This window comes from Martes martes (genome assembly GCF_963455335.1).
Source record: "Martes martes genome assembly, chromosome: 15".
Taxonomy (NCBI): Eukaryota; Metazoa; Chordata; class Mammalia; order Carnivora; family Mustelidae; genus Martes; species Martes martes.
The window spans coordinates 4,953,249-4,977,048 of NC_137903.1; the positions used below are offsets into that span (position 1 = coordinate 4,953,249).

Here is a 23,800-nt window from a genome sequence, read left to right on the forward strand (position 1 = left end):
CTGATGAAAAGCAGGGCTACGAGAGCGGTATCTGAGCAGGGAAGCTCACCACATCCAGGTTGGCCATGTTGGTGGTTCTCCAAGACCTAGGTCACTCCGGGCAATCTAAGCCCCGGCGATCGGACACCGCACTCGCCTACCTAACAGCAGCCAAATCGCATTCCAGCGAGCGCCCCGCTCCGCGGTGTGCTGGAGCCACATGACCACAGCCTCCACGCTGAAGCCAAGGTAGAAGGAAGGAAGGCGGCAGAGGACTTTAAACACTGTTCACGGCCTCCTTTCCTGATGATTACGAACTTGACCTCGCCAGAAGAGAAGGCTGTGAGGAACAGCAGAGCAGCTCCGTGCGATGCTGGTAAGAGCTACCTGACCCCACGAGGACACTGAAAGGATTCCAAGTAGCTCCTGACAGCTTAGTCACCCGGAGCAGAGCAAGCAGTTCCAAAGATCTCTGCAGCCATGGAACCCCCGCACGACAAACTCTCAGGCAAAACCCGCCACGGAAAACAGATGGACAATACAAGCACGCTGGTTCAAACGGCGACAGAAGGTAGGGAGACTTGTAAACGGCTCTTTTCAGAAAGCACCTCAACTAAGATCCCAGCGTGGAGACTACGGGGGGAGGAACGGGAAGAGAAAGGGGGAAAGTGCAACAGTTTGCTCCTAGGAGCTGCGCCTGCTGAGACGGCCGAACGCCGAGAAAGCTCGGCAGCTGCGGTCTCTCAGATACAACTGGCCTTGAAACTGGGAGTGGCGAGAAAGGGTAAAGCGCCACGCACTTCGCTTCTGGGGAGAAGGAAAACGAAAACACCGAAACTCCTAGCATTTCCTGTTAAAACTATGATTAACCCATCAAGACGACTTGGGGGCTCCAGCATATCCACATAAAGGCCAGAGTACGTCATGAGCTCAGCAAGGGGACCCTCACAGCCAATGACCAAGATCCAGAGGTCAGCAAATTTCTTCTAGCAAGGGCCTTCACAGGCCACAGGGACCTCTGTCACTAGTACTCAACTCCACTGTTAGAGCACAAAAGCGCCCGTAAGCACCATGTGAATGAGTGGGGATGACTGCGTTCCAACAAAGTTTACAAAAGCAGGGGCAGGCTGGATCCGGCCCGCAGGCCACAGTCTGCCAATCCCTGACCCGGCTGATGGTCAAATTCCAAATCAACTACATACCTCAAACCACACTAGAACCCCGAGTCTCTCAACTAAGCCCAGTGAAAAATCTGATTCACTTTTCTTAACAGAAGATGAACGAACAGCGCTGGCAAGAAGAGAACACAGGGTCAATAAACAGCACGTTGACAAATCTCTCTTTCCCTTACTCAACTTCACTGCTCTACCAATCTCATCAACCAGAATTGAGCCCATAATCCTGACCAGCAACGTGCTCAAGAATGCTGAATGCTGCGCTGCCCAGTGACACCTGAGGGGCATTTCTCCAGTTCAGAAGTTGGCTCAGGGCTGAAGCCTTCATCGAATAACCCGCTATTAAAATCTTGATATTCTACCTTCACACATGCCCTAGACCCAGTGAGTTCACACCTGGCCAGACCCTACAAAGAACAGAGGCCAGCCCTCACCCCAGTCGGTTTAGGCTGTAACCTCATCTCCCGTCTGCTGCTTCTACCGAACTAGGACCCGCCTCAGAAAGAGACCCCTCGTACAACCGGGGAACCTTACCCTCCCACAGCTCCCTTCTTTCCACCACTAACTGATCTTTTCCTCCTAGGTTTCATCCACTCCTACAACCTTTCAGAATTCCAAACTACCTGAACTCCTCCTAATGGCACACCTCTACTACTGACCTTCTGGAAACAGTCAGAAGTTGAAGCCACAAAAGTCCCAGATAGTCCAGGGTGTCTCCTGTGTAGTTTTCTACACACAGAACACAGGAGGGGTCCACTCTTAGGAAAGATTTCCTTCCCTCCACTAAAATCCCAGGTCTCCACTTTCTTCAGGGGAGGAGGAGAACCTCAGGTGGCCCCTTACCATTGGCCAAGTCTGTTTTGCCATCTGCGCTGCTCCCTTTGCTGGACATCTTGAATGATGTTTATTGTGGCCAGCCTGCATTTAGGAGAGGAAGAAAACGAAACAATTAGGAAATAATCTAGGAGAGAAGATAAAAGGGACAAGATATTTAACCATGCACAGCCTTTGTCATTTTCGTAAAAATGATTTTTTGAGGGGTGCCTGGCTAGCTCTGTCAGTGGAGCATGCAAGTCTTGGTCTCAGGGTTGTAAGTTCGAGCCCCACATTGGGTGTAGAGACTCTTTTAAAAAAAGAGAGAGTGAGAGTTTTGACTGTGTGCTCAACAGGGCTTGTCAGCTGCTGAAAATCATAGCAGATCCCCCTCCCCCCTGACTAAATTCCATACAGAGACATATCTTTGGGAGGTCATCTCTTTACCTGAGTAGCTGGCAGTGATTTCTGAGATGGGAAAGAAGGAACTGAGCTCAAACCTGCACCGGCAAGCATATACCCAGCGACAGGTACTACACGCACAGAGGCCTAACACAGAAAGCTAGCTTCAGCCTTGCCCTCTAGGCAAGAATCTTGTTGTAAATTTAATCATATGTATGACCCATAAATTCTGTGAAAGACATGCCTTCGTTATATGAAGAGGTAGGCCAGACTCCGAATATCACCTTACACACGAATCAAGAGACGGGAGAGACCAAGCTATAGGGGTGAGTGCTCGGGCTCTGTGTTCACTCAGATGCCAAGCTCTGATCTTACAGGCACAGACACTAAGGATTGTAAGAGGCAGAGCCAAATTAGAATTCAGGAGCACCCTTCCCCAAGAAAGAACCTAAAAGGTTTCTTTTTTCCTCTTACAACTAAGCCACCAAGTCCACAGCTGGGGAAGAAAAGGGCCACATTTCCATTAAACCATCTCAATCCATCTCTAAAGTGGCCAACGTTATTTCATCTAATTCCACCAACTCTCACCAGACCTGTTTGGCAAAGCCCTATCTGTGAATCGGGGTACCTAGCTTTTTTCCTTTCATACCACTGTAACACATTATTTTTACAGGGCCTCACTCCCACCTCGAGCAAATTCCAAAGAGCAAAGAATAATATTATTCAGACTAGAATTTTGTGAAGCCCTTTCAGGGCCTGGACAAAAGGCACTGGTCAAAGACAAAGTATGATTATGACTCCGGTCCTCGTACCCAGGCACACTGGCTTCTAATCTTTCAACAGCCCTTTCATTCCCACAACAATTATCCCAGAAGCAGCCCCATCCTTATCCTGACCCCCTACTCTCCTCTACAGAAATCCAAGTTGCTTCAAAAAGTGTCCCCTGCCAAGAGACAGCTGCCCAAAGCTTGCTCTGCAGGCCAGGGCGGGGGAGTAGAAGCAACGCACGGGTAGGACCGAGGCCGAGTCTGAGGCAGGCCCTGGAAGGGTGCTGGGAGACAACGCCAACAAAGCACAGATTTGTGAAGCCACGGCACGGCACAAACACCAGCGGAGAGCGGTTTGCAGCGCAGGCTGTTTTCCTCCTCCTACTCCAAGGAGGTATTTCGGCACAGCATTCTTCACACAGCACTGGCTTTTTCCTGTTGGGAGTCCCTGTTTACATTCTCGAGCATCTAGGCAATGGCTTCTTCCCCACCTAGGGTTTAAGTTAATTACGTTAACTGGGGAAGCGCAAGGTGCAGAAAACAAGTGTGCTACTTTGTTACGATTAAAAACTCAGGTCATGAGCACACGTTCTGGTCAACTGAGAAGAGCTCTGATGTTTTCTCACCTCCAGAAGCAAAACTCTCAACCGCACCATACTGTCCACCCCACTATGATCACCTTCCAAAGAAGAAAGTGGCTCCAGAGACCCTGGCTCAAAACTGAACGGCACCGGTTCCTGCAGGAGCCCAGACGGCCCGAGCCACAGATCCGTAAGGTGCTGGAGAACACATCTGCTCTCGCAGCCCCCATGACTGGGAGCAGCCCGGGCTCCTCGCCCTGAGAGGCAGGGAGAGCGGAGCCATACGGTTCCGCTCACACTGAGGGGCTGCAGAGTTGTCTTTTGGGGAAAATGGTTTAAGGTTCTTACAAAAGAGATCTTCTCTTTGGGAAGAAGTTGACAGAATGTACCGCAAATTCAGAAACAGGGACAACCCTGTGCATGCCGACGCCAACTCTGTTTAATCCCTGAGCTGGCAGGCGGATAGCTTCTAAAGGTCACATTTAAGGGGCCACAGAGTTTAGCAAAATTAGTTCTAGACTGAAAACCAGTCCCGGGTTGTAGTATCAGCGAAGCCATGAGCATCCTTTCTGACCACTGGTGAGCTACTTAACCTTCTCCAGACTTCATTTTCTCTTTCTGTAAACCAGTATCAGTAACTGCAGAGACGGCACACGTAAGCAGAATTCCAGGTTAAAAGTCCTGCAGCAGGATGCTCTCCAGCAGTGCTCTCAACAAGGCTCATAAACCCCGATCAGCGGCAAGTTCTACCACGAGTCCTCAGTATGTGTGCATGTGCATCACACATCTAATCAAGTCACATCGAACACTAAGCTTAATTTTTCTAGGGAAAAAAAAAACAAGTTCTGGGATTCTTTTTCTATATATCACCGTGTCACCTTCAATACTCCGTGGGGTACACACCTTCCCCTTTGGAGGACCACTTTTCTAAAAATCTGAGAAATGAAAAAAAATAAAAAAATAAAAAATAAATAAAAAAATAAAAAATAAATAAAAAATAAAAAAAATAAAAATCCGAGAAATGGTGACAATAAAATACAATCACTTTGGAAATGACCTGTTATTCTTATTGTATACATTTCTATCAGAATAAAGAAATTTAAAACCGTCTCAACTCTGGGGCAGGAATTTAAGTATCCATATTAAGAGGCAAAACGCTATGATGGCACCCTTGGTCTCAAGTACAGGAACCCCTCTAGACTCTCCTTCAGCACCGAAGAATTAACCTTATTTAAGAATCAAAAGTTAGGGTGTGCCTGGGTGGCTCAGTGGGTTAAGCCTCTGCCTTGGGCTCACGTTCATGATCCCAGGGTCCTGGGATCGAGCCCCGCATCTGGGCTCTCTGCTCAGCAGGGAGCCTGCTCCCCCCTCACCCCCACCTGCCTCTCTGCCTACTTGTGATCTCTGTCAAATAAATAAATAAATAAATCTTCAAAAAAAAAAAAAAAAGAATCAGAAGTTAGGGACCAAACTTGACCCAAACATAAATTGCCTTCTTCATGCACTACATTCCCAACAAATCCACTGCTTTTACCTTGATGAACTGCCATGTAAAATCCAGTCCAGAGCAAACCAATCTCAGCCTGGAAGAGCTGATGAGCTCACTGTCCCAGGTAGCTGGGGGAGTTTAATTAGATTAGCTCTACTGCCTACACTCTAAAAATAACCCTAACCCCTGCCAAACTGAAGGTTAAAGAGTAAACTATTGGGGGATGGGGGAAAAAATATCCAGGTGTCATTTTAATTTCTACCCAAGAAATTCCAATGACCTAGATTTCTCTTGCGTTAATAAAAAGGCTTTAAATTTTTAACCAAATATATGACAAATTATTAACTAAAAACCAAGCAAAGGGGTAGTTAATACAGTGTATAAAAGTACTTTGTGGAAGAGGTACCAAACATCTCTTGTTTAAAACCACTGGGGGGGTTTTCTTTTCTCAATATTGAGGAAAGATTTGTGTAAGAGACCACATATACCAGAACAATAGGACATCCAAGTGCAAAAAAGAGAAAGAAAAAAGGAAAAAACCCACAAAAAGACCTTTCCTCCTAAGTTGTACAATATACAAAAACTAACTCAAAATGGATCATAGACCTAAACGTAAAAGCTCAAACAACAGGGATGCCTGAGTGGCTCAGTGGGTTAAAGCCTCTGCCTTCAGCTCAGGTCATGATCCCTGGGTCCCAGGATCGAGCCCCACATCGGGCTCTCTGCTCGGCAGGGAGCTGCTTCCCCCTTCTCTCTGTCTCTGCCTGCCTCTCTGCCTACTTGTGATCTCTGTCAAATAATAAATAAAATCTTTAAAAAATAAAAAAATTAAAAATTAAAAAAAAAAGCTCAAACAATATAACTTCGAGAAGAAAACAAAGAAGATAATGCTTGTGACACAAGTTAGGCAAATATTTAAGACAATGACTCAAAACAAGCCCCCCACAAGCTGTGAAAGAAAAAATTAAACTGGACTTACCAAATTAAGAATTTACTCTTCAAGAGACACTACTAAGAAAATGAGAAACCAAGCCATGAACTGGAAGAAAATATCTGCAAAAGATGGTTTCCTAGAGGGCAGCAGCCAAAATCTACTTCTCACAGCTAAATAACAGTCACCTGAGAAGATGCTCGACATCCCTCAGCCATGAGGGAAATACAAACTAAAACTACAATAAGCCTCTACACACCTATTAGAATGGCTAAAATTTATTAAAATAATAATAACAAAAGCTTCCTTTATCAAGCGCTAACAAGGAAGGGAGCAACTCAAGTCCCACACGCTGCTGGCAAAAATGCAAAATGACAGTCACTTTGGAAAACAGTCTGGAAGTTTTTTATACAGTCAAACTTACCATACAACCCAGGAATCCCACTCAGGTACGTACTCAGAAAAAAAAAAAAAAAAAGAAAGAAAGAAAGAAAGAAAATACATGTTCACCCAGAAACCTACCGGTGAATGTTTTCTTTAGTGGCTTTATTTAGGTTCACCAAAAACCAGGGAACTATCAAATATTCCCCAACCATGTCATAGGTAATACGTAAGTTGTGATCCATCTACTGAGCAACAAAAAGGAAGGACTTAGTGAAACACAGCAATGCAGATGGGTGGCAGGTATGTCACACTATGTCAAAGAAGCGAGACCCCGACAGCTACGTGGTATGATTCTATGCACGGAACATGCTAAACAAAATAAACGATACGGACAAACAGAAGAGCGGTTGCCGGGGGTGGGGGGGGAGAACGGACCGCGAACAGGCATGAGGAAACCTCTGGAAGTGATGGAACTGTTCTATGCCTCCACCTTGGTGCTGTCATGTGACTGTGTTTGTCAGAATCTACAGAATGAGTCACTGAAAAAAGGTGTAAATTTTACATGTATGTAAATGATACCTCAAAAACTGTGGCCAATAAAAAGGGAATAAGAAAAGGGATGTGGGAGGAAGAAGTCAGGCAAAGTGTTAATGACGGACAAAGCCCAACAATTAAAATTGAAAATACTAAATTCTCAGGGCGGGGGCACCTGGGTGGCTCAGTTGGTTAAGCGTCCGACTCTCGATCTCCACCCAGGTCTTGATCTCAGGGTCACAAGTTCAAGCCCTGTGCTGGGCTCCATGCTAGGTATGGAGCCTACTTTAAAAAAATAATAATAGTTAGAATAAAATTAAAAATACTAAATTCTTAATGCTGTGACTATTAACAGACACTGGCTAAAGTGCTCAATATGACACAGTAAATGAGAGCAAGATACCAGTTCTTGTTCGAAAAAGAAAGTATGGGAGGAGTTTGGCTGCGACAGAAGCCACCTGTGATTTCCCAGCAACACCATGACAGGCAAGATGAATCCTAAACTTATAAAAAGACTCCAACCCCTCTGTCTTGGTGACAACTAAAAGTATCGGGAGCTTGAAGGAGTTTAAAATAGTTCTGTGGTTGTACTGTCAATTTGTATACTTAATGCTTTTTAAATTTATTTTTTAAATTTCTCTCAAATTAAATTTCATTTTCATTCCTTTGGAGTCTAGGAAAATGGGTGTGATCATTCTTCCTCACCTCAGGCCCAATGGGAGCATCAACAACTACAAACATTACCGTCCCTGATCCCTTTTACTAAGACCCGGGCTCACCGGGCCCCACGCGTCCCCATGCCTTACATAAGCCCGGCAGTCTGGACTGGCGTGCCTCCCTCTGCAACTGAAGCCCCAAGCTCTCCTACATCAACACCCATATTTAAAGTAGACAAAGTTTGGGGCGCCTGGGTGGCTCAGTGGGTTAAAGCCTCTGCCTTCGGCTCAGGTCCTGATCCCAGGGTCCTGGGATCGAGCCCCGCATCAGGGTCCCTGCTCATCGGGGAGCCTGCTTCCTCCTCTCTCTCTGCCTGCCTCTCTGCCTACTTGTGATCCCTCTCTGATAAATATATAAATAAAATCTTCAAAAAAAAAATAAAATAAAATAAAGTAGACAAAGTTTTAGAATCGCCTCTGAAACTGACAAACAGTGGTAGAAAATACTTCAGTTATTAGCAGAACAGACATCTGAGAGTCACAGTGTTTGGCTCCTCTTGGGAGGACAGACGTCCCAACACACCCATAACAGGACAGCTGTTCAGGGCCCCATCTCCATCTACAGGACAAATCCGCCTTTCTGCCCTGGGGCTCTGTGTCCATCTGGAATCGACCAGACCTTCCCCCTCTCTCTCTGCCTGCCTCTCTGCCTGCTTGTGATCTCTCTCTCTGTCAAATAAATAAAATCCTAAAATAAAAAAAAAAAAAAGAACTGGAATCGACCAGACCTACCTTCCCCATCCCCAATTGTGGTTTTCAAGCTGAAATGGCTCATTTAAAATTCATTCTCCTCACCTTATTTCTCTATTTCACAATAAACACTTCCTCAGCCAACTTCCGACTCCCACCGCCAGCGACGCTCCAACAGTGCGGTGTTTATTAATCAGAGAACCCCGGGCACTGAAATTCAAAGGATAACCCCGAGGAAACTGAACTTCAGGCGACATACAACATGCTTCCAGGGGGACAGGCCTATAGTGCGGGGCCACTCCCTCTGAGGCACTAAGAGGAGGTAAATATACTACGGTCTGCTCTGGCACGCTGGGCAGAGGAGCGAAAAGAAACTGTAAGTGTTTCTGGATCAGGAAAATTCAGCCCTCTCCGTGCTGTGCGGAAGATCTGACAGCACAGGGCCCCTAACTGTACAGCACGCCAGCCGCCCTTGCGTACCCACATCCTAGGCCTCTGACACCACCCAGTGGCCCAACGATGCACGGGCAAGCTAGTAAGGCAACAGCCTACAAGGCAGGAGCTACAAACCCGGCCCAGGCAGTCCGAATCCCTTCTGCAGCCACTCATCAGTCAGAAAAAGGAGTATACAACGAGGACACAAGGGATGCCAGCATCAGCATCATCAAAAAAAAAAAAGAAAAGATAAAAACTCGGCTTTGAAGGGAAGATAGGATTTCAGGGGGTGAAGCGGAGAAAGACCAGACAAGGATGAGAAGATACGTGCAAGATGAAAAACCTGGTATGGCCCCGTCGGTCTGGGCCAGGGGGTGGGGCGCAGCTCATCAGTTAAGAAGTTGTGTGGGGGAGGGGGTGCGGGGGGGGTGTCAAGAAAATTATTTTGTCAAGATTAGCAAGATGGGACTGAAACGGACAGAAAAGGAAGGAGAAACAAGTTTAAAAGCATCCACAGCCGTTGAGGTAAAAAGCACGGAGCACCTGTCTGGGGCTGCCGGCAGAGGGAACGAGAAGGGAAGCGACGTGAGGACCCTGCCGAGGCAGAGCTGGCCGTACCCGGCTCAACAGTAGTTACAAGGCCCCCAAGATCAAAAGGGCAAGTTGAAGTCCGCGTGCCCAGGGAGAATCAACGTCATAAATGAGAAGCTGGCATGTATGGGAGAAGAGATGAATTTGATTTTGATTATGTTTAAAATCCAAGCTGACACGTCAGGAAGGTACTGGAAAACAAAGGTCGGTCTGGAATTTAAGAAATCAGGGTCAGAGATACAGACCTGGGAATTACTGTACAGAGAAGCTTCAAAATCAACCACCCTGTTAAGTTATACCTCACTAAAAAACCCCCAAAAGTTAAGTACCCAAGAAAGGTGAGAGAGTCCAAGGAAAGAACCTTGGGGAACAACTACCCTGAGGAAAAGAAATCAGAGGGAGACCACAAAATGCACAGGAGAGCAGAAGGAATAATGAATGTCAAACACCTTGGAGGTCAAGAGACAGGAAGGTTTCAAGAAGGTGGGGACCATCCATGTTGCTTCAGAGAAGTACAGAAAGAGGCAGAGTGAGGAAAGGCTCGGAGAGTCGGAACAGTGTTCTGTGGAGATACCCTCAGACTGAAGGGAAAATGCCATTTTCTCCCTCTTCGAGGATCAAAAAAGGCTTCAGCTATCTCCTTCAGTGTAGTTACGTCCATTAAAGTTACTACCTTAAAAAACTCAATAGCCTACCAGTTAATCACAACCTGAGACCCGTGTTTAAACAATTTAGAAATGTTTTTATTCATACTGTCATGGGGACAGACCTTTTACACTTCACATATGTTTTATAAGAAATACCGAACTCTTCTTTCCAGCTCATTTGTTTCACTGGTTGGCACGGAAAAGCCCAGGTTTCTAAAGGCAGCGCAAGGTATAATAAAAAAGGACTTTCGGTGTCAGTCACAGCTGGGTTTGAATTCTGATTCTACCCCTTGGGTCTGTTTCTCTTTCTATAAAGTGGGACAATACCATTACTCTGCAGGAGCTGGTTTAGAAAATTAGAGACATTTGTGCAAAGAGCCTGTCTGTACAGGGCAGGGAAGGACATTATTTTTCCAGCTTCTCATTTCTGCAGACCGCACTTCCTAGAGAAGCCTGGGCTTCACCACTCAGCAACGACACACACCACGCATCACGGGGGACACAGTTCCAAGTCTATAAAAGCTGCTTCCCCGCTCACTGGCCTTTTAAAGAACCAGGGAGCTCGGTCAGTATCCCTCGAGCACACTCACGCTCTATGAACTACGGTAAACCAATAGACCCAGGTGCTCAAAACACAACCCTCGCACTCCTTAGTTCCTCTCCCTCCTGAGGGCTCCCTGGATAGCCCAGATGAGAACTTCAAAGCGATCCTCACTGATGAAGAAGAAAAGAAGGAATTCCTGCGTCGACTATACACTATACGACGAACAAGGAACTCCCTTCCTCCTTGAGAAGAATGCCTTCTCTCCCTGTTGGTAAGACCAAATGCCCTGCCTTTACAGTTCACGGGCTTTGACTCTAATAACGGTGTTTCCGAGTACGTCAGGAGCGCACACCAGCTCTTAAGTCCCATCGCAGCAATACAGCTAAGGAATTTTTTATGACCGTACTGAAGCCCATTTACCTCAATGTAAATGATTCTAAGGAAAAGTCATTTCTAAGGAAACTCCACTGTGTTTCCACAATTTCCAGATTTACCTTTACGTCAGAATCCACGCCCACTACCAGCTTTTACCACCCCCATTTCAGACTGCTCTTTAGTCACTGGAAAGGACACAGAAGAGGACGCTCCAAAGATACAAGGGATAATGAAACAGTAAGAACAGGAAGGCTAACGACATCCACAAGTGCCTCCTACCTGCACTAGGTGAGAGCAGAGAGTCTAGCGCGGGGAACGACATCCACAAGTGCCTCTTACCTGCACTAGGGGAGACCAGAGAGTCCAGTGCGGGGAACTACATCCAGAAGTGCCCTCTTACCTGCACTAGGGGAGAGCAGAGAGTCTAGCATCCGGAAGTGCCCTCCTACACACTAGGTGAGAGCAGAGAGTCTAGCGCGGGGACCTCAGTAAGCTAAAACGTGTCTGGTAATGTGGCAAGGCTTAAAGTACACCAGAGGAACGCAGGCTCTTGGCTACCCCCACAAAGATCTCCAGATGGCTAAGACAAACCAAGAACGACAGAAGGACACGAGAGGCAAGCACGGATGCTTCGCATTAGGACTTCCCAAGACCTCCTTAAACAGTACCATCGGAGGACGAGAGCACACACCTAGGCTCTCAGGTGCAACACCAAAAATGTCTGCAGTAACCCAATCCGTTAGACACACTACATTGCAGTAATAAGATGCCATCTTTGTCATATTAATCACTCCCCCCGCCCTACCTGCAAACTCAGAGCAGGCTCAGTCCAGTAATTTATCTTTAGCGTACACGTTCCAGAGGTTAAGGCAAGTACTTGAGAAAGTGGGCTCTGGCCCAGAAACTATGTCCTATGGAGACAGAGATAAAAGCCTGCTGTAGAGGAGTGTGACTGATTCGCAAAATTCATTACACACTAACTTTCAAAGACCTTTCAAGGACTTCCTTCTCCAAGAGAATAACTGAATCAAGTAAACAAGAATTTCTGACCAAGCTTAATGGTGACAAAGTTTCTCTATTATATTCACAACATTAAGATGAAAAGTTTTTCGTATTACTGCAAAGCTAAGCTAAAATCACTGGCATCTGGCTCTGACATTAACATACACATGCCACCACCTCCACGTCTGTTGCTGATTCAATTCTTTCAGTTAGTTGCCTGGGTTCCAGATTGGGTGACAGTAAGTAGATTACCTTGGCTCACTGATAATTTGTTTTTTCAAAAGAAAAAGCTAATTCAATCTTAAAAACTAACTTAAACACCAATGTTATGCAATAAAAAGCTGTTTGGATAACTCTGTTTTTTATAATCTGGACCATTCCTAGACAAGTTTAGAATAACTTTCCTATGGTAGAAACAATCCAGAAACAAATCTATCTCCTGAAAACAAAGTTTCATTAGTCACCCCATGCTTTTAAAAGCCTGTAAACTCACCTGCTAGAACACAGGACCCAGAGTGTGAAAGTCGGAAGGTCTCAGTCAGCCACAACAGGGCGCGCATCTGCAGAACGTCTTCTCCTACAGTCCTTTTGCTCTTGAAATGTCAGCACTGTTTTAAACTGGCAACAAAAACGCTGCTTGCTTTTAGCTCTCTCTGAAGACAAGCTTCCGTCTTAGGCTGATTCTAGTCAACACTAAGGATCACAGCCCTGGTACTGATTCCTATACCTTCCACAGACCGCTGTACAAAATGCCCTGTCAGGTTGGTGGTTGGATTAAGGTCACAAGCAAACTGGCCTCCCACTTCAGCCATACTAGGAAATACTTCCTAATAAGATGTGACAATTCTTATGCAACGCTCTGAAATATAAAGCATCTTCAGAAAGGTAAGAATTTTACAGTTGTGGCCGGGGACTAAGAATACTGGTTCACTGTATACAAAGATGTCACCTGGAGCTCAGAATGGGAAACCCCTGGGGGAGGAGGGATTCTTACCCAGCACACAGAGAAGAGCAAAGTTATGCCTCTTTCAACGTATGTCCTTTTCTCCTCCCACCCCACTCCCCCAACACAGATCTCCAGATCTCATAAAAACACAAATAAAAATGTGGTCTCGGCCCACCTCAAAACCCTCCATCCAAAAGTCTACTTTTCAACAGGGAGAGCTCAGACCCTGGATGGTGGTAATGAAAACTGATCAACTCTATTTTGATCACTGGCTTGAATGAATACAGTTGATTTCACTGCAGTATTATCAACACTTTTAATTTTCATCTGCCCTTACCTCCCCCACAAAAGATGTAGAAGAAAAGCCAACATGAGGTTAAAAAGCTGCATCTTTGCCATCATACTGTTAAGACGGTCCAGCTGCAGAGATCAAATAAAATGCTCTGCACTCCCTGCTGCCTACCCCAGACTCACTTCCAAACACAAGGAGACCGTCTCATGGTCTAGTCCTCTGATAATCTATTGATGAGGATCACTGCAGAGCCCGATAGCTTGAAAAAATGTATTCTCTTCAAGGCAAAAAGGGAAAAGCATAACGGGTAGCTGGAGCAGAGGCGACGAACACCACGGAAACAGCAAGGGAAGGAATTACAATCTTTGTGTCAACGCTGATCACGTGTGCTAACAGAGACCAGGAGGAAAGGAAGCAACGAACTAAGGAAGGTACTAATGTTTCGTCTAAGAATGCACTGAGAGATACACACACAGACTGACATGTAGTATTTCCGCTGTCCTCCGACCTCGAACCCTCACCACACAGACTCAATTGTGTTCAGACGACAACTGTAGGTGTGTACCAACAAAGCACACATCTGGCTGACCAATTAAAAATGATTTAAAGAAAAAAAAAAAGAGGAAAACATGTTCGAAAGCAGAATGCAAAGAAGCGTAGACTAATGCATACCTTACTCAAACTCAAAGCCACAGCAACGATGTGTAAAGAAAACTTTTTTTTTTTTAAGTGTCCATCCTATGTTAGGCATTGAACAGCTTAACACAGGTTCCCTCATACAATACTAACAACGACCCCAGGAGGTAAGTGGCATTATCCCACTTTGAGAGATGTGGACATTAAGAGTCAAAGTTTAAGTAGCTTGCCCAAGGTCACAGGGCCAATAAATCTTAGTATTTAAACTCAGGTCTGTCCAGCTCGCAAAGCTGATTTATCTTTTTATATCTTACTGATACACATACATGCCACCAATAATAATCTTATTCCAGTTCGAGGAACAAAACTTCCCAGGTCATGCTCAACCTTTACCGACTACCTGTCATAAGGGTATTAACAATCAGCCAGGCCTACCTTCCAGAGCCCCTCAGCTCTTCTGTCACAGCCCATGGATGTCAAGCACAGCACTATTCTCTGCTACCAGAAACCTAAGAGTCCTACAAAAATTACATTTACAAGAATGTTCGGGCTCCCTCTTGGGCCCTGGCCCATGCTGCTAAATGCACAAGATGATTGCTCTGCTCAACAAAAACTCTTCAGACCAAATATAAAAGAACAGCTGAATTTTTTTAACCCCAAATTTACTACTATGTCCTGAAAAGTTGGAATTCAGAGGTGGACTGAACTCAGACACCAACTGACGGTGCCGTCACTTCCCAGCCTGACGAGCAGCTGGATTCACCCCTAAACAGAAACAACAGTCCAAAACCCCAAGAAGGGAAGAGACTGGATCTGACAAGAGGCCAGAACTCGGGCAAGCGAATTCCCAGCTTTTAACAGTGTAAGAATCACGACCCACCAAGAGGGAGACACACGGACCTGTAGGCTTCACTGGGGTTATTTGAAGATACACAGCAATAGTTTAGGACAGAAAGTCAAGATGCCCACAGCCAGTAAAACTTGTCAAAGTAACTTAACCAGAGCTGGAACGCAGCCAACAACAATACCCCAACTCTGGAATACTGTGGCAGGAATTTTAAGACTCCAGTGGTCAGCACTTGAGCATCAGGGTAGGGTCTGTCTTGGGTTCAGGAATTCAAATGCCTTCAACTCCTACTCACCTTTCCTTCTTTATCACTGAAGTAGGGCCAGGCTGAGCTCCTGAGAAAATAGGTCTGTTGATTCACTGAAGGACTGAGAAAAGTTAAAGTTTAAATGGCAAAGGTATCTCTACCAAACATCACAATAAAAATATTTAGGAATACATTTCAGAGTCTTTTTAGACCTCCTCAGAACGATTTAAAACTAGAGTAACTCAAGCTACTGAACAAATAACCCACCCAGTTAACAGGAATAAAATGAACCAGGGAAGTCACCTCCCGGCTCCACCGAAACGTAAAAAAGCCACCTAAAAGGAAAACCTGAATCCTTCCGACGCTAACCCATAAGCAAACCTCTCAACAAGCCACAGAGCAGGGGGAAATCCCGGGGAGAATGTGATAGCGCTAGTGCCGGTTTGTTTACAGGACTCCAGCAACAATCATATGAGTCAGAAATTCAAGCCACCAGATGCTTTCCAACTAACAGGGAGCAAATGGTACGGTTCTGCGGTGCCCTGGAAGATCTGGGGGTGAGGGGAAGCAAGCTGCGAGAATTGTATTACAAAGGGAACAAGAGCGGACGGCAACAACTGACTTGGACCTCGGCCTTCCGTACAAGGTGCTGGGCCCGAGAACTCGCGGTGGGGGAGGGGGCACACTGCGCGGTGGCCCCGAGGTGACGGGGAGGCGCAGGGCGACCGCTTCCCCCGGTCTAAGGGGTAAAAACGCGCACACAAACGGGTCACCCCAGGAGCAAGACGTCCCCGAAGACTGCGGGGCAGGCTTTTGGGGGCAACCCCAGGGCTGACCTGAGGCAAGGGCAGCCAGTCCTCCCGGCGGAGACTCGGGTCAGGGCCAGGAACAGACCGGAGACCAGGGAGCTCGGGAAAGGAGTCCAACCTATCCTGACGGGGAGCGGGCCGGGGGCGAGGGGGTCAGGAGGCCAAGCCGGAACGAGACACGGACCGGATAGGTCAAGGGGGGGGGGTGTCCGGCTGGGGCAGTTACAAGCACGGGAGCCGGCGAGGCTCAGCAGCCCGCTTCCCGTCTTGGGTCATCCTTCTGCCAGCGGCTGCTCCGACTGTTCCAGGCCCAGCCGCCCCGTCCACTGCCGCCACCAACGCCGCCGCCATCTTACACTGGCCAGCGGCCGCCACCACCACCGCCTCCGCTCTCGGCGCCTGCGCCTGCGCCGCCACGCTTTCCGGCCCCGTTTGCGACGAGGTGCTGGAGGAGACTGAGGGAAGAGTGGTCGCGCGAGCTCTCGGCTCCCAACCCTCCTCGGAGGACGCAGAAGGGGCGGGGCTTAGGACCAACGGAAAACAGAGCGAGGGGCGCGTGCGCACTCCCGGGAGACGGAGTTGCTCTCGCGGCGGGTTCCGGCGGGGATCGCTTTCCTCGCACTGGCAAAGCGGACGCGAGCTGGGGGCCTCCCCGAGTTGCGGTGGTGTGATGGAAATAAACTTCGTTTCTGGCGGGCTGGCGGGCGACCTCCTGGGCAGCCTCCTTTTTGCCCTGCTTTTCGATACTGGGAACAGGCGGTTGTCGCCGGGTTTCCTCTGATAACCCCATTTCCTTGGAGGACCTTGTTTTCTTCAGTGGCTTCTGCACCTCCGAGACCCGTTTCCCCCTGAGAGCTCCCATCCCCCCCTTTCCAGATTCAAAGAAGGGATTCGGAAGCTCAGGGTGCCGCGGAGCTCTTGCAGAGGCTGTCTGTCCGAAGGCGGGTGCTGGGCGGTGGGTTCCCCAGCATGGCCTTGGTGCTGTGCGCTCTGCTCGGTTCGGACGCCCGAAGGGAGCCTGCAGAGGTCGGGAAAGGCGGCTGCCAGGCGCGGGGATTTGGACCGGCCTGGGTGCAAGCAGCTGACCCCTTTCACCTCCTCTATTGCTACCGTGCTATTATGTCATTATGTATTACTTAGACTGTCGCAATGGACACCTAGCTGGTTTGTCTGCTTCCACTATTTACCTGCCAGACAGAAGGCAGCCAGTGTGACCTTTTAACACGTAAGTCAGGTCATATTATTACCCCAAATCTTCCTCATCACACATTAAAAAAAAAAAAAAAAAAAAACCACAATGGCTTCCAAAGAGGGCCTCGCGCGTTATGCACCTGTTTCTCTGATTTCATCTCCTCCCGTGCTGCCTGCCTCCGGCTTAGCCCCATTGGCTTTCTCTGCTCTTAACTCCAGCCAAAGCACGGCCCACCCTTAAGGCTTCTGCATTTGTTCCCCCTTCTTGGCATAGTTGCCTACCAGATCTTTACCAGACTGGCTCCCTCCACTCAGATCTCTACTGAAATCCTACTTCTGGGTGGCAGCTCTTGACGGTTCCAACGCAAATGGTATCACACTCTGCCATCCTCCTCTGTCTTCTCACTCTGCATTGTTTTTCTTTTTTTTTTTAATCTGTGAACACTTAACCTGTAATTATGTATCTGTAATCTAAGTATACTAATAGAATATAAGCTCTGTAACGGCAGGGACTTTATCTTTCTCATCGTTGTAACCCCAGCATCTAGAAGAGGACCAGAGCACAAAGTGCTCTCTGATGCCTTACCGCTCTATCCATTCTTTCATTCGCTCAGGCAACATCTGTTGAATTCCTGTAGCGTGTAAGGCCCTGTTCTAGGTACTGGGGCTGAAGCAGTGAAAAAAAAAAACCAAACCCAGATGCCTGCATTCACAGAACTTATTTCTCAGTGCAGGGGTTGGGAGTGTAAGCGGAAGACAGGGCCACACACACACAAATATTAAGGTCATGAAGACTAGCTGAAAATAAAGCAGGGTTCACCTGAGTAGATGTGCTCTTTCACAGAATGGGTTCAGGGAAGTCCCTTTGCTGAGGTGACATCTGAAAAAAGATTTGAAGTGAGAGAGTGAACCATATACACAGGGGAGAGAACCTTCTGGGCAGAGGGAGCAATAAGGTAAAAAGACCTGAAGCTTGAGTGTGCTTGGTGTACCCAAAGAACAGCGGGGAAGCCAGCGTGGCCGAGGAGCAGATAAGCAATTAATTAGTTTGGAGATACACGATGGGGGCCAGATCGCTCCCAGATTTATAGACCAAGGAGAGGACTTTGGATTTTATCTCCAAAGAGTGCTAGAAAGCCATGAAGGATTCTGAGTAAAAAACTGACACGATGTGATTTTTAAGTAAATATATTTACTCTGGTTGCTTGCTTCTTTGAAAACCGCCGAAGGGAAGCAAAACAGAAGCTGAAAGACCAGTTAGGAAGCTATTGCAAAAGATCTGCAAGACTAGTGTTGCAGTGGACGTGGTAGAAAGTAGTTGGATTAAGGCCATACTTTGAAGGTGGCAGAGGTGATTTGCTAATAGTTTGAGTATGAAGTGCAAGATAAAGAATCAAGCTATCTCAGATTTTTTGACCTGAGTGACAGGGTAAGTAGTAATGCCATTTACTGAGATAGAACTCCAGGCAGGAGGGGGTGGGGAGCAGAAGGGTTTGTTTGTTTTTTTGTTTTGTTTTTTTTTTTTGGAAAAATGTCCAGTTCTATTTTAGACATGTTAAACTGGAGATGCCTTTAGATTTCCAAATGGAGCTACTGAGTAAACAATTGAAATATGAATCTGAGGTTCATAGGAGAAGACAATTGAGGGTATAAACAGCATATATAACCATGGAGTGGGGAGCGTTTACTTGATATGGAAGAAAAGTAGTCTCTATACAGGCTGGACCCTCTAATCCCAAGGCACCCCAGCTAGTAAAGGTCAGGGTGGGAAAAAAAATCCAGCAAAATTTATTTAGAAGAAGCAACCAGGAAATATAATTTAAAACCCGAGAGTAACGGGTCTTATAAAACAAATTTCTTCAATGTTTCAAGAAGGATACTATCAACTGTCATTCTTGTTGACGAGTTTGAGGTTAAGATGACTGGAAATTGACCACTGGATTGGGAAACACGGAGGTTAAGACTGCAACAAGAGTGATTTTAGTGGAGCTATGTTTACTGGGATCTGGTTACTATGCTTTGATGGACACCATTGCTTTTACCACCAAATCTTATTTTGGGCTTTTTTATTGTGTTTGAGGTTGTGATGACCCTTGACCCCTTCTAAAAATTCAGTCTCACAGACTTCTGTGACATGTATGTCATAGTTCATTTATGTCTCTTGACAATTTATTTCATGAGCTTCTCCTCCTCTTCATTCTACATGTGCTTCCAAAGTGATCTTACTCATTCTCACAGTTTAAACTACCATCCAGATCCCAAAGCCTTTACTGCCAATCCAGGCTTCTCCTTCAAGCTTTAGAATCGCATACTTGATAGCCAATGGCATTTTTAAAAAAACGCTTTATTAGAATGAAATTCACATACAATTCACTCATTTGAAGTGTGCAGTTGAACGGCTTTTAGTACATTCACAGATATGTGCAACCATCACAGTTTTCCACCATTTTTATCCTCTCAAAAAGAAATCCAGTACCCTGTGCTGTTATCCCCTATCTCCCCATAGCCCTCCAGCGCTAAGAAACCATTAAGTACTTTGTATCTATGGATTTCCCTCTTCTGGACTTCCATATGAATGAAATCCTACATTTTTGTGTGTGATTGGTTTCTTTCACTTAGCAGGTCTTCAAAGTTCATCCATGTTGTATCATGTATCAGTATTCCATTCCTTTTTGTAACCAAATATTGTTCCATTGTATGAATATTCCACATCTTGTGTATCCCTTCATCTGCTGATGGACAGTTTGGTTGTTTCTTAAGACTATTATGAATAATGCTGCTATAAAAATTCATGTTCAAGTTTGTGTGTGGACACATACTTCATTTCTCTCAGATATACACCTGGGAATGGAATTTCTGGGTCACGTGGCTAATTCTAAGCTTAATCATTTGAGAAATGCAACTGCACCATTTCACATTCACATGAGCAGTGTATGAAGGTTCCAGTTTCTACCCATCCTGGCCAATATTTGATTATCTGACTTTTTATTTCTAGCCATCCTAGCAGATGGGAAGTGGTATCTCACTGTGATTTTGGTTTGCACTTCCCTGATGACTGACAATGTCATGCATCTTTCATGTTTATTAGACATTTTCATCTTCTTTGAAGAAATGTCTTATCAGGTCCTTTGCCCACTTTTAAACTGTCTATTTCTGAGTTTCAAGAATATATATTCTAAGGTGCCTGGGTGGCTCAGTGGTTTAAGCCTCTGCCTTCAGCTCAGGTCATGATCTCAGGGTCTTGGGATGGAGCCTGGCATCGGCATTGAGCTCTCTGCTCAGCAGGGAGCTTGCTTCCCCTCCCCCTCCGCCTGCCTCTCTGCCTACTTGTGATCTCTCTCTCTCTCTGTGTCAAATAAAAAAAATATATTCTAGATCCAAGTCCCTATCAGTGTTTGATTTACAAATATTTCCTTCCATTCTGTGGGTTTTCATTTTTGATGGTGTCTTTTGAAGCGCAAAGCTTTCTAGTTTTGATTAAGTCCAATTAATCTTTTTTCTTCTGTTTTTCATGCTTTTGGTGCCATATCTAAGAATCCCTAGCTAAGCCCAAAGTTATAACAGTTTTAACCCTGTTTTCTTCTAAGAGCTTTACAGTTTTGGTTACTACTTTCAGGTCTTTGACCTATTTTAATTTTATCTAATATAAGGTAAGGATTAAGCTCAATTCTTTCGGATGTGGCCAGCCAGTTGTCCCAGCACCACCGTTGAAAAAACTGTTCTTTCCCCACTGGACGGTTTTGGCACCCTTGTCAAAAATCGGTTGACCACAGATGTGTGTTTATTTCTGGACTCTTCATTCTATTCCATTAGTATTTGTGTCTATCCTTGTGCCAATAGCACACTGTGTTGATTACCAGTGCTTTGTAGTAAGTTTTGAAATCAAGAAGTGTGAGTCCTCCTTCTTTTCCAGGACTGTTTTCTTCTGAGTCCACCACAATTTCATGTGATTTTTAGAATTACCTAGTCAATTCCCACAAAGAAGTCGGCTGGGATTCTGACAGGGACAGCACTGAGTGTTTAGATCATTTGGGAGGGCTGCCCTCTTGATGATGTTAAGTATTCTGCTTCATGAACATGAGATACCTCTTCATTTATTTAGATCTCCCTTGTTTCAACAATGTTTTGTATTTTTCACAGTATAGGTTTGCACTTCTTTTGTTAAATTTGCTCCTAAGTACTCTTTCCCCCCAAGTATTCTTTTTATGTTATTGTGAACAGGATTGTTTTCTTAACTTCATTTTTGGATTACTCATTGCAAACGGATAGAAGTACAATGGATTTTTGTAAACTGATCTTATGTCCTTAGAATTTCCTATACAAGATCATGCCATCTGCAAATACGGCTTTATTTCTTCCTTTCCAATCTCAGTGCCTTTTATTTCTTTTTCTTGCCTAAGTTTCCTGGCCAGAATCTCCAGCACAATGTTGACTAGAAGCAGTGACAGCTGATATCCTTGTGTTGTTCCTGATCTTAGGGGAAAAGTACCCAGACTTTCATCATTAAGTATACTGTTAGCTGTAGATTTTTCATAGATGCCCTTTGTCATGTTGGGGAGGTTCCCTTCTCTTCCAGCCACTGGTAGTTTAACTTTCCCAAAGCGAACTCACCTTTCCTCTACCTTTGTCAAACTCAGAACTTCTCCTATTCTTATCTCTTAGTTGACACCACTGTACTGTCTTGGGCCTGGATGCTCTAGAAACAGCTCAAAAAGAGATTCTGTGCAAACGGTTTCTTGAGGGAGTGCTCTCAAGTAAAACCTGTAACAGAGTGAGGAAAGCAAGACAGGATAGGGGGGAAAGTTAGGTAAAGATAGGGGTTCCTAAGTTTACCCTCCACCGGGAACTCTTTGGCACATATACGGCACATCTGCCCCACCCTGAGGAAGGGGGGAAGAATCATTTGATGATAACACAATTACCGATTATGTTATCACTGATAATGCAATCTCTATCAGAATCCCAGCTGCCTGCTTTGCAGAAAATGGCATCGTACCATTATCTGTGATGCTGTCCCTGGGAGGCAATAACCTTCCAGGAATTTCTAGAAGTGGCTCCATCGGCACAGAGGGCAATTCCCAAAAGGATGCAGCTGTGAGGTATTTGCAGCCAAGACTTCTGCTTCCTGGTAAAGAGGATCTCGACAGGGTACCGATAATGCTTACTTCAGTCCACTTCTACCTAGCATTGCTCAGATCCACATGCTTTGTACACATGTTCATTCTATCCAGGCAGTTTCTCCAGTGTTCTAGTTAATCACAATTTCTGGGGACATGGACAAGAAGAGTCCCTAAGCTGTAAGTGATATTATCTCCCTTCTCTAGTACCCATTCTAGATTCATCTCCTCATTGACTGGCACTCCCATTAGTCTAGATGGCTTATCCAAGAGTAACCCAGACCCTCACTCCTGAGGGTTCTGAGTCCCTAGAGATCATGCCCTTATCAGGATATAATTGTTTACTTCCTCATTTATAGTTAAAACTGAGTATAGGAGGACCAAGAGAGATCTCAAGGATCATACGTGCATCTTCCTCTCCATGTCCTATTAGCAGCAGTCCTACCTCCCAGGCAGTGTGGAACTTCTTTGCTTGATAGTCTGCGGGCATTAGGAGCTCAAAGTGACCAGAAGACAGCATATTTTTAAGTTTATTGAGATTCTTATGTTGAGCCTAATAGAAGGCTCTCCCACCCCACCCCAGCCCGCCACCAAAACCAGGACCTCCAGACCCACAGAATTTAAAGTTGCAGGGAGAGAACATAAAATTTCTCAAGTAGATCACTGGGAGTGATGCTGAACAGGGTCACCTCTGTTTCTACCCTTGGGCCCAGAACTCTTGGATTCTACCTAAGGGCTAGGGCTGAGGATGAAGCACCCTATTATGGTCATGTAGGTTTATACTGTATCGTAAAGGACAGCACCGCATTCTTGCTGGCACCACCAACGTACCTTCCAAAGCCCATCCCAAGGCTCTACTGGGTCAGAAGCTTCTGGATGGAAAGGTATTTGACAGGAAGAGTATTCCTATCATTGCTGCACCTGCTTTGTCATTAAATGGGTCCCTTGTTCCAAGGCATTATTATACAGGATCCCACACCAGTAGATCAAAAGTCTCTGAGTCTTTGGATGGTAGTACTAGCTAAGGCACTTTCAGCAGGAGAAGCACAGTGAAAATATGTGATCAGAGGAAGCTGTCGGGTGTGACTTTTCCAGCACCGAACTGTTGCCACCAGGTGGCGGGCTCTTCTTGAGCAGTGGTACTGAACTAGGGGATCAGCACTGCTTTGTAGCTGAGGGTTAGGTATTTAAAAATAGCTGGGTCAGCCTACTGGGTGGGTAGGAGAGGAGTCCAGTGCTAATAGGTGGGTAAGTATCCATCTCTGCCGGCAAGGTGATTCTTCTTGCGAGCACCCTGTGCAAGAACCCCGCGAGGTGAGGCTCCTAACCAAAGCGTCCTGTCCATGTGGTTATTAGTCAACACTTCTCTGGTGAATATTTTAACAAGTCCCGGTCTCACAGACCCACTGAAACGCTCTTCACCAGACCTTCTCCTGCATTTTCTTATCTTGCACCTTCTGGGTTCCTGACCTACCAGCCCACTGGCTGTGCGTTCATGTATACCCTGGCCTCAGGCCACTTCTCTCTCCACGCAAAGTGATCAGCTACACTGCCTCAAGAACTACTGGTTGAGAATTTCTCATCATGGACTTTCAGGACCACTCTAGATGGGGCTGCTGAGAAGCAATGGTCCTTATTTGTCTTGCCCTAACGTATCAAA

At 46.0% G+C, this 23,800-nt stretch overlaps 1 protein-coding gene across 11 annotated transcripts in view; it reads right to left on the minus strand.

Annotated features, from left to right (window-relative positions):
- DCAF8 (DDB1 and CUL4 associated factor 8) overlaps positions 1-16,343 on the minus strand; it is a 42,397-nt gene extending 26,054 nt beyond the window's left edge. Inside the window, exons 1-4 of one of the 11 annotated variants that reach the window (XM_080824531.1) lie at positions 16,189-16,342; positions 15,072-15,144; positions 12,549-12,673; positions 1,998-2,072 (exon numbers count right to left, since the gene is read on the minus strand). In XM_080824531.1, coding sequence (XP_080680657.1) covers positions 1,998-2,046 — 49 coding nt within the window. In that variant the 5' untranslated portion in view covers positions 2,047-2,072; positions 12,549-12,673; positions 15,072-15,144; positions 16,189-16,342. Of the gene's footprint in view, positions 1-1,997; positions 2,073-5,251; positions 5,327-11,858; positions 11,965-12,548; positions 12,674-15,071; positions 15,145-15,859 lie in introns of those variants that run through there. The other 10 variants (XM_080824533.1, XM_080824532.1, XM_080824528.1 and 7 more) reach the window with 10 other exon arrangements.
- Between the last annotated feature and the right edge of the window lie 7,457 nt (positions 16,344-23,800).